At 44.2% G+C, this 14,313-nt stretch overlaps 1 protein-coding gene and 1 long non-coding RNA gene across 2 annotated transcripts in view; one reads left to right on the top strand and one right to left on the bottom strand.

The window, feature by feature from the left end:
- LOC310636369 overlaps nt 1–14,313 on the top strand; it is a 431,277-nt gene that overhangs the window by 223,594 nt on the left and 193,370 nt on the right. The gene's annotated exons all lie outside the window — the stretch shown is intronic.
- The window catches only part of OGG1 (8-oxoguanine DNA glycosylase), a 28,634-nt gene continuing 14,498 nt past the window's right edge, over nt 178–14,313 (bottom strand). Inside the window, exons 3-7 of the mRNA XM_083356057.1 lie at nt 10,101–10,280; nt 6,449–6,630; nt 4,951–5,098; nt 2,929–2,978; nt 178–1,539 (exon numbers count right to left, since the gene is read on the bottom strand). Of these exons, the coding sequence (XP_083212183.1) occupies nt 1,435–1,539; nt 2,929–2,978; nt 4,951–5,098; nt 6,449–6,630; nt 10,101–10,280 (665 nt within the window). The 3' untranslated portion in view covers nt 178–1,434. The remainder of the gene's footprint in view (nt 1,540–2,928; nt 2,979–4,950; nt 5,099–6,448; nt 6,631–10,100; nt 10,281–14,313) is intronic.

The raw sequence follows: 14,313 nt of genomic DNA, 5'->3' as shown, positions 1-14,313 counted from the left end.
TTCAGACTTGGCCCTTTTATGACTTGTGGACTTCAACTCCCAGAATTCCTCAGCCAGGCACGCTGGCTGAGGAATTCTGGGGGTTGAAGTCCACAAGTCAAAAAAGGGCCAGGTTTGAAGCCCCCTGCTTTAGAATATCATCATCAGCCAGCCACAAATCAGCTGGAGATGGTCTTCACTTACACAGCAACCCCCTTCATTTACTCAGATGTAATCCATTCAGCAGGGCTCTTTTCCAGCTAAGTGGGCAAAAGACTGAAGCAACAGCGATTAAGAGTTAGGCAGAATTAAGTTACTGCATGGGACACAACTGTGGCAACTGATGCCGAAGACTGACGATGTTGTTAAAAAAAACAAAAAACCACTAGCACCCTGAGGTAGGCAACTTTGAATGATAGGGATCCCTCTTCTCTTAGCTAATCGTCCAATGGTGGAGGTGTCATCCATCACAAAAAGTCAGCCTGTCACAAGCAGCTACTGAATTGATTCAGCGTTAACGGCCTGCACGAAGACCCAGCACCTCCACATACACGAAAACGGTTTTATGATTGAGAGAGGACTTGGCCATAATATTTGCGCCTGTCTTTGAAAAAGGAATAGGTCTTATTTTGATGAGAGGCGGGATGGCTCAGCAGCTGAGCTTCTCAGTTGGAAAACTTGTCGGCGTGGGTTCGAGACCCGTGCCGTGCGATGGGGGTGACCTCCTGTTACTTGCCCCAGCTCCTGCCAACCTAGCTACGATGAGGTCATCGCAAGTAGATAAATAGCTACCACAAGGTAACCACGTTCTATGTGCCTCATTGTATAATCATGCTGGCCACATGACCATGGGAGCGAGTTCAGGCAGCGCTGGCCCCCTCAGCTAAGAAATTGAGATCAACACAGCCCCCTTCGACTAGTCAGGGAAATTTTATGTGGTTCCATTAAGTTACTGGTGATATTGAACAAACCCAATAGCTCAGCTTAAAAGTTCCTTTGGGGAAAGTCCATTCAATTTCTGCCTGTGGGAGTCCAGATTGCCCTGCCTCATGTTTGTCACCTCTTTCCAAACAATTTATGCTTTTAGAGAAAATGACTGTCCTGTGGCCTGCTGGGAAAACTGCCTTATTATGCCCAGTACAATTACAAAAGTCACAAGGAAGAAGCGGGAAACGTTCTACTGTTTAAAATACGTGGCAACTCCACGAGAGGCTTATACTACAAGGGCAATCTCTGGTGGGGAAAAAAGACAATTAAACTATAAAAAAACAAAAGCAGGAGCAGCGGACTGAGGATCCCCACAATATACGGCAGCCTCAGTCTTTCTCAGCGGCTCCCAGAAAAACCTTAATTTTTAGCACAGTGATTTTTCTCTGGCTCCAGCCATTAATAGGAAAGGTCTTCTTACTTGCCTCCATCAGTCCCATAAATAAGGTGGAGCTGCAAGAGAAGTTACTATGTCAAGGTGGAGTGGCTGCTCTGAGCCACTTTGATGCAACGGTGTTTGGCATTTGGATCTGAGGACTCTTGGTTCTTCCTTAGGTCAGCACAAAAAAGGACCTGGCAAGAGAGGGGAAAGTCTGGATGTCAACAAAGGGTTACAGATATTTTTTTTTAAAAAAGGGCCATATTAGGTATGGCTGCAAACATACAGATCACCTGTGGATGGCAGCCAGGAATTTTTTTTACTGTCTCAATGCTTCCACCTAGTGGTTATTCAAAGTTTTGCAGCCCAGATATAGAGATCAAATCAGTCGATCCTAAAGGAAATCAACCCTGACTCTTCTTTGGAAAAATAGATACTGAAACTGAAGCTCAAATTCTTTCGCCACCTAATGAGAAGAGAGGACTCATTGGGAAAGACTGATGTTGGGAAAGGAGAAAGGGACGGCAGAGGATGAGATGGTTAGATAGTGTCAACAACGCAATGAACATGACAGAAGGAAGACAGAAGGGCCTGGCATGCTGAACAACAACTTACCTACGAGAAATTGTATCCCCCTTCCCCTAGTTCGTGTTTCTAATCTCTGAGATAATGACTGGATCCTTGGAATCAAGTGATCAAACCATGATCTGCAGAGCCATAGTGCAGGGGTCTTCAAACCTGGCCCTTTTATGACTTGTGGACTTCAACTCCCAGAATTCCTGCGGGCCTGGCTGAGGAATTCTGGGAGTTGGAAGTCCACAAGTCATAAAAGGGCCAAGTTTGAAGACCCCTGCCATAGAACATTCCTCTCAATTTCTTTGCAGCACCCACCTGACCTGCATCTAGCTAGGACATGGGTAGGCAACCTTGGCTCTTTTATGACTCATGGACTTCAACTCCCAGAATTCCTGAGCCAGCATAGCTCAGCATAGCTGGCTCAGGAATTCTGGGAATTGAAGTCCATGAGTCATAAAAGAGCCAAGGTTGCCTACCCCTGAGCTAGGAAGAGAAAGTTGTTCCAGCATTACTAGTGGGGTCACTGCAGAAAGCTTCAGCCAAGAATTTCCATCATGGCTGCTTCTGTCTTGGTATATATAGAACTGGAGGAACAAAGTGGGCTATAGGAGGGGACGTGTCTATATGGAAAGGAAAGGGAAAGGAGAAAGGAAAGGAGAAAAGAAAAAAGGGGGGAGAAGAGGAGAGGAGGGGAAGGGGAAGGGAGGCTCTGTATAAGACAGAGTGTGTGAGAGAAGAATCTATCATGGCCTACTGTTGGTTTTTGTTTTCTTAAGCCCAACTTAGCAACTACATGGAGAAATCCACACAGTTTTTAGACAACATTTTTAGAAAGGGTTGTTATTGGCTTCTTTGTAGAGTCCTGCAATTTGCTAATATAAGGACAGAAAGTTTACACAGCATATAGAGAGATGGATTCTCCTAGTCTGGCATCTTACCTCCTCTGGCTACAGTGGGCAATGGCACTGAGCAGTAATGGGGGAAGTGGAAAGCAATTTCATACTTACTGCTTGCGCCCATCCAGAATATGGTCCCCAAAGGCTGCGGAAGAAATTTCCTGAAGGCAAAACAAGCTTAAATTAGAATGAGGCAGAGAGCAAGCCCACAGAGCTTGAACAGTGGAACAAGGGTTCATTTCTCAAATTAGCTCACATCCCTTCTCATACTATTGTATTTCAGTTCTAGGGGCCTGCTGGAAGAGAACTTAAAAATTTAACAGAACTTGTAATAAAGCTTTAAATATCTACGGGTGGTTCTGCATGCATCTAGATAGCTAACAGAAGTTTCCTGTCCTAGAATATCCAGACAACAATCACTGCTATTTTAAGGTTTTTCCAAACTAAAAAGAGGCTTTCAACAGACATTTTTGGCGTTTTATTGTATTGCTGTAAATCTTATACTGTTTCATTGCAGTAATGGTTATATAGGGTTTATTGTCATTCTATGATTTAAGATGCTTGAGTGTGTGTGTGTGTGTGTGTGTGTGTGTGTATTCTCCAAAGCACCTGAAAGCAGGACAAGAAGCAACGGATGGAAACTAGTCAAGGAGAGAAGCAACCTAGAACTAAGGAGAAACTTCCTGACAGTTAGAACAACTAACCAGTGGAACAACCTGCCTCCAGAAGCTGTGAATGCTCCAACACTGGAAGTTTTTAAGAAGAGACTGGACAGCCATTTGTCCGAAATGGTATAGGGTTTCCTGCCTGAGCAGGGGGTTGGACTAGATGACCTCCAAGGTCCCTTCCTTCTTCTTCTTCTTCTTCTTCTTCTTCTTCTTCTTCTTCTTCTTCTTCTTCTTCTTCTTCTTCTTCTTCTTCTTATTATTATTATTATTATTATTATTATTATTATTATTATTATTATTATTATTAATATTATTATTATTATTATTATTATTATTATTATTATTTGGCTTTTCATCCAAGAGGCTACTACATACTTGAAGCTTTTCATCTGTTGGAAAGTACATTTTTTTATGGAGCTCAACTAGCCCCTTTGTTTAACTTTACTCCTCTGAAGCTCAGTCTATGCTTTTAGGAACTGCCCTCCAGCAACAATGTGTCTCAATGCTGGACTACAACTAGAGGCAATGCAGTGGAAGACCAGGTAAGCTGGCATACCTAGCTTAGCTGCGGACCAGTTATCATTCCTTCCACCAAGACTATCCTTTTATAACACCACCTAATGGGATATGAAACTTCATGGAAATAAAGTTTGCTTAAGGAACTGCTATTAATAATTCCTGTGTGTTTCCGGTAAGGCTATTGCCCTCTAGTTCTGCTGGGGTTTTCCCAGCGCTGATCACTGACTAGTACAGAAATAAGACGCAATTGAAACAGGTCTGATTCCTCTCAGCTGCTCTGACATTTTTATGTATGTTTTCTGAAGTGCATTCCTGGCTTAGGAGGTCTTGCTCAAGTCACCCATGCCTTAATCACCTCCTGTTTGGACTACTGGGTGTGCTCTACATGGGGTTGTCCTTGAAGACATCTGGAAACTGGACTGGTCGAGAATGCAGTGGCACACACAAAGCTTTGGGCGTCCTATGGTTCACCCAAGTAACACCACTGCTGTGTGAACTGCAGTAGCTTCCAGTTGCTTTTCAGGGGCAATTCAAAGGGCTGGTTATTACCTTTAAAGCCCTACACCGCCCAGGGCCAGGTTACTTGTGGGATCATCTCTCCCTGAGAGTATTTCCTGGTCCTACTGGGTTAGATAAGATGGGTGTGCTCCAGTTCCCTCAGCTCAAGAGTCCTGGTGGCACAATGGTTAGAATGTAGTATTGCAGGCAAACTCTGCCCGCAGTCTGGAATGACGGGCTCAAGGTTGACTCAGCCTTCCATCCTTCCGAGGCCGGTAAAATGAGGATCCAGACTGTTGTGGGCAATGTGCTGATGTTGTAAACTGCCCAGAGAGTACAATAAAAAGCACTATGGGGCAGTATATAAGTCTAAATGCTATTGCTATTGCTAAATGTTGCTATTGAAGATGGTCACAAGTAAGCAGAACCTGCTCCAAAGCACCCTCACCAATCTCTCGGTGGACACGCTCCGTCACACTGCGGGCCCCCATCCCCAGCTCTTGGCCATAGTAACGTTTGGCAACCTGCCATATGTGGGTGTCCACTGGTACAGCCTCAGTCTTGTCCAGGGCCATGAGGCACACACAGTCAGCCACCTGAAAGGGAAACGATTGCACCATAACAACGTTTATCAAATTTATGTGACACCATGTTCTCTATATCAGGGGTCTCCAATCCCCGGGACGCAGCGTATTACCGGTTCTTGAGCCCTTCAGAACTGGGCCTGCAAAGTGGCGGGCAAGAGCACACAGAGCGCGTGCATCCCCACTTGTGCAAGCAGTGGGCAAGTGCCGGCACGCGCGCTCTAATTACACGAATGGCAGGCGCCATGTACTCATCGCTCACGCAGAGCCATCCACTCTCCCGCCCCCTGGCCAGGTCGCAAAGCCAGAAAGGTTTGGGAACTTTGCTCTCTATTGTTGATATATCAATATCAGCAATAAATAAGAATTCCAATATGACATATTAAAACAATTTAAGTCCATTTAATCACAGCACCAAACGATAAACATAATAAATAAACGCAGATAGCATCATCCCAACAGAACAGGGGTCTTTTAAGACTTGTGAACTTCAACTCCCAGCATTCTGGGAGTTAAAGTCCACAAGTCTTAAAGCTGCCAAGTTTGGAGACCCCCGCTCTATTGGGAGGCTGATCCACGGAACAGGAGGTCATTATAATGATTCCAGGCTTCCCTTGCCTCAAGGAATGGGAAACCACCAACAGTTTTCCCCAGGATGAACAAATCAATAGGTTTATTCTAGTTGGAAAATACCACTGTTATTGTTTGACTATCAGAGATAATCAGAGGTACAGCCGAGGAAAGGAGGGGGGGGGGTAATTTGGCTGTTGCCTTAAGCCAACTGGGGCCTTACATTTGGGCATTCGTTAGGTTTTTATTTTAAAATATAGTCAAAATTACAATCCACTGTTTGGTTGGCACCTTAAACTCAGGCATTTGCTACGTTTTTACTTTTAAAAGTATTTAAGTTGTAATCCACTCTTTTGTTTCATAAATGGTCGTTTTTTCGTATCTGTTACTAGTATATGTGAGGCCTCAAAAGTTGGAATTGGCCTAAATCAGGAGTAGGCAACCTTGGCTCTTTTATGACTTGTGGACTTCAACTCCCAGAATTCCTGAGCCAGCCATGCTAAGGGAAAAGGGAGAGGTTTCCAAGCTGAGCCATGCTGGCTAGGGAATTCTGGGAGTTGAAGTCCACAAGTCATAAAAGAGCCAAGGTTGTCATAAAAGACCCAAGGTTGCCTACCACTGGCCTAGATGTTTCTGGACCTCAGGGTGGGGTGGGGGTGCTTGATCGCCTCCCACAGCAATAGGAAACCCTTTTTCGCAAACCGCAACTACATATTCCCACATTTTGGTACAGCCGAACCCACACGCTTTGGCTAAACAGAAAAATAGGGAGGGGCCCAGGTTCATTCTTACCTTGACTCCCACTCCTGGAAGGGTGCATAAGGCATGCCGAGCCTGCTCATAAGGGACAGTGCGCAACTGCTGGAGGCCAGCAGCCCCACCAAGAGTCTTCAGGACAGCCCGGGCGCTCTCACTAATAAACCGGGCCCGATAACCGAATCCCAAGTCCCTCAGCCGAGCCTCTGTATCTGCTCCTGAAACAGTTTATGCCAAGAAGTGGAGACATGAAACCAAATCCAGAAATAATTCTATTTTCAACAAGAAATGGAGCTGCCTCTTGGAGGGATGGGCAGCATGTAAATTTAATAAATAAATTGGCACTGCAACATCGATTAACTGCCTATCAAAGGGAAATCGACGGCTTACAGCCAGCTACGGAAGGAACAATAGAGCGATGCCATCATTTTAATGGATTTACCTATCCAAACTAAGAATTTAATCACAGAAGGACTAATACTATTCACTTTAATTCTGATCGTAGATCTGCTGCTGTTCTCACCAAGTCTCGCAAGAAACTGTTAACCAGCTCTTCATTCAAGTAGGAAAAAAAATCAGAATTTTCATTTGGCAAGCAAATAGAATTCCTGCTGCAGGATGGACGTTAGAAGCTCAAACTCTGGGATGTATTTTATTTTCTCATTACTTGTTTAAGTTACCTAAGCTACCAGTTACCTGGTCCAATTCTACCGTGTTTCTCTGAAATTAAGACCTGGTCTTTTATTTATTTTTTGCCTCCAAAAGAAGCACTAGGTCTTATTTTTGGGGAGTGCCTTACCTTAGGACCACTACAGTAAGACTTCCCATGCCCCAACACCTGTCGCACTGCTGCTTGACATCTGCGGCCGCTTACTGCCATCTGCGGTTGGACGCCATGCGGCGCATTGTGCCATTGCAACTCCTTACGCCAGGACGCCGCATGGTGTTTTGGGCTGCTTCACTTGCGCAACACTTTGGAGCGCTTCTGTTGCTCCCGCATTTCAAGCTGCTTCTGCTACTCATGGGAGGATGCTGTGTGGCTCTTTGGGCCATTTCCGCAGCGGAAACGGCCCAAAGTGCCACGTAGCCTCCTGCTGCAAGCAACAGAAGCAGCCGAAAGTGCTGCATAAGGAGTGGAAGCGCCCCGAAGCGCCTTGCGGCGTCCTGCCAGGAGGAGCGGCAATGGCACAATGCGCCACATGGCAGCCGGCCACAAGTGGTGGCATGCAGCCGCAGAAGTCAAAGTAGCAGCGCGACAGGTGTCAGGGTGTGGGAGGTCTGGCTGTGGTGGTCCTACTGGTAAGGTAAGTGGGTGCGGGGCACGTGGGGTAGCTTCACCACCACCCCTACTCCCACTTTAGTTTGAATTTTTGGGGTGCGCCTCACCCCGACACTAGGGCTTAGTTTTGGAGTAGGGCTTATATCAGCTCCATCCCCAAAAATCAAGCTAGGGCTTACTATTGGGCTGGGTCTAACTTTCGGGGAAACACAGTAGCAATGAGCAATAACTATTAAGCGAAGGTGCGAAGGGGGAATGCATCACGTCACTCTTCATTGGCACATCTTTACCCATCTAACAAAACCAAGTATCCTTGTACAAACTGCCCAAGCAAAGATTCAAAGGATCTTTCAAGGAAGTTTTAGCAACGCTTAGTTTATGAGACTGGGTATCTTCTCCCAGTTCCGTTCATTCTTTCTATAGTATTGATGAATGGTGAGAAGAGTAGACAGGCTCGAAACCAACCGTGGACGTCTACGATCACAACAATTGTCAATTGCTCTTTTAAGTTAAACTTCCAGCACTTCTAATGTGCAATCTTACGTTGACTTTTCCTTCAGATCATTGTCCACTTGGTGTATTCATCTTTTACGAGCCTGAATTGCCAGTAGATCCCTTATGCTTGCTGAGTTGTGCTCCCAAGCACTTAAAACATTTTTCTTCAGCTATATGACCTACAATAAATTTTTGTTGTTGTTAGTTGCGTCTTGTCCGACCCATCGCGACCGTATGGGCAGCGTTCCTCCAGGCCTTCCTGTCCTCTACCAACAATAAATTAAGAGATCTTAAATAACTGCTGGATTGGTCTTCAGAGAGTCATTTTGAGAGGGCATAGAAAATGCATTGCTCTCTCAAGAGTTTTCTTAGCTGCAGATGGCTGAGAGATTTTGGTACCACTGGTGTACAAACCATAGTAAATGAAAAGTACTGTTGTGGATGGGAATTATGACTACAACTAAGGTATGTGGTGGTTTAATTTATTTACTTATCTATGCTCTTTATTATTTCAGAAAGAGCCCCTTTGTGATTTAAAGCAGAACTGCAGGAAAGTTGCACACTGAATCAGCCAGCATTGTGACCCCAAAGTGGAGACAGATATCAGAAACCAGAGCAACTGTCCTTTCTTAGTGTTAAATGCATGGTGGGAAAAGAGGAAATTGCAACCAGGGTCATCTGAAACAGGAAGGTTAAAAGGAGTGTTCCCACACTCTCCCCTATGGTATTCTGCAAACACTCCAAAAGTTGCTTGACATCAACTAAGAACTTCCCTATTGTGTAGTGAAGAGAAAGCATCAGCTTCTGTGTCAGATAGCCCCAGTTCTTGCAGACTCAAGTCTTGTTGTTGTTGTTGTTGTTGTTGTTGTTGTTGTTGTTGTTGTTATTATTATTATTATTATTATTATTATTATTATTATTATTAATTTGGATTTATATACCGCGTAAAGGTTGCTTGGAAGAAAGAAACAGGTGTGAGGGTTGGAAGAGAAGGATGAGGGAGATGGCAGATGCCAGAGGATGACAAGGAGAAGCCTTCAGAGAAAGTATCTACTGCAAGGGTATCCAACCTTGGCAACTTTAAGACTTGTGGACTTCAACTCCCAGAATTCCCCAGCCAGGCATGGGGAATTCTGGGAGTTGAAGTCCACAAGACTTAAAGTTGCCAAGGCTGGATAGTCCTGGTTTACCTGATCAGGCCTGTCTCAGTAAACCCCTCCATCCTTCCCAAAGGTGCTTTTTCATGAGGCAACTGGACTTTTTTTTTCTCTTTGAAGACATTTTACTTCTCATCCAAGAAGCTTCTTCAGTGAAACATCTTCCAAGAGGAAAAAAAGAAAGTCCAGCTACCTCATGAAAAAGCACCTTTGGGACAACCATGATCTGGATGAGTGAGGATCTCCATGGACTTCTCCATCCTCTTATGCTGCCTGGTTGAAACTCAACTCATAGCCTGGGCTGTAACATGCACGTCAGGACCCATAATGGTATGTGGGAATGATCTTGGAAGACAGGGGAAAGACACGTAACCAGGGGAACGGTTGGCTAAAGGGCAGCGTTCCCTGAAGCAGGAATGTGAATGTAGCAAATGTCTTTTGATAGTGGGGCAGAAGAGCACTGCATTTTGATGTCGTCTGGAGGCTTTTAAGAAGAGACTGAAGGTTTGTTTTTTTTTAAGTACACTGGAGGCTTTTAAGAAGAGACTGGACAGCAATTTATCAAAAATTGTACAGATCTCCTGCAAGAGTAGGGGTTGGACTAAATGACCTCCAAGGTCTCTTCCAACTCTGTTACTGTCACAGAACAGAACAGGAAGTGGCGGACAGAACAGGAAGTGGGGGAGGAGTCAGAGGTGTAGCAGGATGGCTTGTGGAGGGAAAGGCCGCAAGGCAACTTAGAGGCCCAAGGCTTTACCTGCCATGGCTTGCAGTGAGGGGAAAGCATGATAGGTCTTGGTATCCAGCTGGCAGAGGCGGCGTCCAAAGGCCTGGCACAGGTGCTGAATCATATTGGTGATGCGGGACAAGTGGTTGTTGGAGGTGCAGATAAAGGAGAAGAGGCACTCCACTGGGTCCTGCCGCAGCACCCGGACGCCTGGAGGAAGAAAGAAAGAGCCAGCCAAGCACTCAGTCAAATCTTTAATAATAATAACAACAACAATAATAATAATAATAATAATAATCCCCCAGTGAGGTACTACCTTGACGTGGTTGTGGGGCTTGTGTACTCTGAGGAAGATGAGAGCTATGCCAGAGGTTCAACCATACTGGACAGGTCTCATCAGAGGAGTCAGACAAAGAGTGTCTCTTCCATAAAAAATATGGTGAGACGTAAATTTCAGAATGCCATACCGGCTCGGATGTTGCCCGGGTTAACAAGGTCCGGGCTAGATGTTGGAGTTCCTGGATATCTAGTGAAAAATGGTTTACAGGACTCAGGACTGTTGGCTGAGCAACCAGGGCCAGCAGCTGCAGAACTACTGGAAGAAAAGGTGTTTACCCGTCGCAAATACACAGTGATTGAAAACAAAGAAATAATGATCTGTTATTACAGATCAAGTCCAAGAAGAAGAGGATATCTAAAACGAATGCACCAGTTCTGGAAAGAACAAAATCCAGAATCAGAAAGAACAGAAAAGAGACTAGCAGATCAATGCTGATTTATAATACAAAATAAAGTATTCACAGAAACAGAACTGGACGAGCTGCAAAGGTTTACCCAGAGCAAAGAAATCAAAGCCTTGCCAGAGGTAATTCAGAATGTAGAGGCAAGCCAGGGGCAGTTGGCAGTGAAGGAATCCAGCAGAGATATACAACTGTTCTCATTTGGAAACCAGGCACCTCTTCCTCAGGAAGAACAAAGCCCTCTAACTAAAGAAATAAAAGAATTGAAGCAAAGAATAACTGAGCATCTAGAACAGCACAAAAACAACAGAATAAGGCTGCCTGCACTGAAGCTTTTTCCAAAGAAACAGCTAGCACAAGCATTAAAAGATGCAAATACTGCAATATCAAGTATAAGCACCAATTCACTGCAAGAGACAAACCAACTAATGTACAGCACAGCTGCAGTTATAACTGAATATCTGGGATGCAAAATCAACAAAGAAGAAAAACAAACATACAGTGCACCACAAAAATGGAAGATTAGACTAGAAAATAAGATCAGCAAGTTAAGATCACATGCAAGCAAGCTAGAACAGATGAAAGAAAAGAAGCTGAAGAACAAAAAGACCAAAGAATACCTAATCAAGAAATACCACTTAGAAACAAGGAAGATCAAGGAAGCACTGGAAATAATAAAGCAGCAAATATTTATTTATTTATTTTATTTTAATCCCATTTATATCCCGCCCTTCTCCGAAGACTCAGGGCGGCTTACAATCTAAGCACAAATCAAATGTGCTTAGCAATAGCCTTCATTCTATGTATATGCCTGCTTATTAAGGGCTTTCGGGGGGGCCCAAGCGGCATTATTACAAAGTCATCTTAATTGCCCCCAATAATCTGGGTCCTCATTTTACCTACCTTGGAAGGATGGAAGGCTGAGTCAACCTTGAGCCTGGTGGGATGCGAACCTGCAATAATTACAGGCAGCTGGTGTTACTTAAGGAGGCATTAGCCCACTGCTCCACCAAGGCTCAATAACAGGTATAGCCAGGAAAATCAGTAGATACGAAGCTTGAATTGCAAATTATAGGCAGAACCTCCAATTTCAATCCAGTCAGAAACATTTCTACCAATCCATCAATGGAGAAACTGCAATGAATCAGTCAGTACCTGACAAGGAAGAAACAGTGTAGTTCTGGAAGCAGATATGGGATAACCCAAAGAAACACAAGGATGCGGCTCGGTTAAAAGAGGTGGATGCAAATAAAACAGTAGTTGAAATGAAAGAACTAGTAATAACAACAAAAATGATAGAAAAAAGAGCAAGGAAGATCAGCACCAGGTGAAGATGAACTGCATGGGTTTTGGTTGAAACATCTAACTGTTCTATACCCACTCATTGCCAAGCAGTTCAACAATCTACTACAAGGAGTTGAAATTGAAAAGTGGCTAACATCTGGGAAAACCTACCTAATAATGAAAAAGCCAGCAAAAGGGGCAACACCAGGCAACTACAGGCCAATTACCTGCTTAGCAACAACTTTCAAATTGCTAACTGGTGTGGTAGCTGATGCAGTACAACAGCATCTAGTTGAAAACAATCTCTTTCCACCCGAAGAGAAAGGAAACCACCCCAATAGCAGAGGAACAAAAGATCAACTCCTAATAGACAAAATGATCTTGGAAAACTGCAAGAAAATGAAGACCAACCTGAATGTGGCATGGATTGACTACAAAAAGGCATTTGACTCTCTGCCACAGGACTGGATAATCAAGTGCCTAGAAATAACAGGAGCCAGTAGAAACATCAGAAAATTTGTGCAAAGATCGATGGCACAGTGGAAGACAGAGTTGCAGGTCAATGGTGAAAGACTGGGAGAGGTTAATATCAAGAGAGAAATATTTGAAGGAGATTCATTATCACCACTACTATTGGTTATTGCACTGTTTCCCGTCAACAATACTGAATAACTCAGGACATGGCTATCAAACATCAAAAACATCTGCCAGACTATCCCACCTCCTTTACATGGATGATCTGAAGCTGTATGGAAAAACATCATCTGAAATAGAATCGCTGCTGAACACTGTCTGTATATATAGCCAAGATATTGCAATGGAGTTTGGCTTGGACAAATGTGCCACACTTACTTTCAAACAAGGAAAAATAGTGAAAAGTAAAGGAATCAAGATGCCCCACGAAAATAACATTAAAAGTCTGGATGAGGAAGATTACTACAAATACTTGGGTATCCTTCAACATCAAGCACATGAAGTCAATAAAAAGATTAGAGGTGAATACATCAAGAGAGTGAAGAAGATCTTAAAGTCCAAACTCAACGGAGGAAATACCGTGAAGGCAATCAACACCTGGGCAATTCCAGTCATTAGATACACAGCTGGAATAGTGGACTGGACTCAAGCAGAACTAAAAGCTATGGATAGGAAGACCAGAAAAATAATGACAATGAATCATGCCCTTCATCCACGCAGTGACATTGACAGAGGTAGTACCAATAGTCATAGGCGCCTTGGGTGCAATCCCAAAACAACTGGAACACCACTTGAACACCATCAACGGCATTGACAAATTTGCCATTAGTCAATTGCAAAACGCAGCTTTACTAGGAACTGCTTCCATCCTGCGACAATATCTGTAATACCATCAAACATCTGCCTATCCCAGGTCCTTGGTAAGGACTCGATAGGTAGACAAAAATGCCAAATCCAGTCTGAACATCTGGCTGACTGTGCGATTAACAACAACAACAACAACAACAATAAAGTTGGAAGGGATCTTGGAGGTCATCTAGTCCAACCCCCTGCTCAGGCAGGAAACCCTATACTTGAAACATAGCTATAATTTAAATTAAGTGGGATGAGATCTTAATGCCCAGTGCTGCAAGCACTCTGTGGGATTCATTCCTGGGACAGAGCATCACTGGGACATTGAATCTGACCGGAGAAGCAGGACGTCCTGACTGGACAATGCCAGGATGCAGCCCTGGGCCAGATGTCTTCATTGAGCTGAAGCATCACTCTCTAGTTCGTAATTTCTCAACCTTGGCAACTGAAACATATGAACAATTGCATATGTCCAGTTTAATGAAGAGAAGGACGAGGGGGGACATGATAGCAGTGTTCCAGTATTTCAGGGGTTGTCACAAAGAAGAGGGAGTCAAGTTATTCTCCAAAGCACCCGAAGGCAGGACAAGAAGCAACGGATGGAGACTAACCAAGGAGAGAAGCAACCTAGAACTAAGGAGAAACTTCCTGACAGAAGAACTGATCAGTGGAACAACCTGCCTCCAGAAGCTGTGGGTGCTCCGACACTGGAGGTTTTTAAGAAGAGGCTGGACATCCATTTGTCTGAAATGGTATAAGGTTTCCTGCAAGAGCAGGGCGTTGGACTAGAAGACTTCCAAGATCCCTTCCAACTCTGTTATTTTATTAGGGCTCCAATCCCAGAATTCCCAGCCAGCATACTGGAGAATTCTGGGAGTTGAAGTCCACACATT

The sequence above is a fragment of the Vipera ursinii genome (assembly GCF_947247035.1).
Source record: "Vipera ursinii genome assembly, chromosome: 2".
Classification (NCBI taxonomy): domain Eukaryota; kingdom Metazoa; phylum Chordata; class Lepidosauria; order Squamata; family Viperidae; genus Vipera; species Vipera ursinii.
This window is presented reverse-complemented; position numbering and strand designations above follow the sequence as displayed.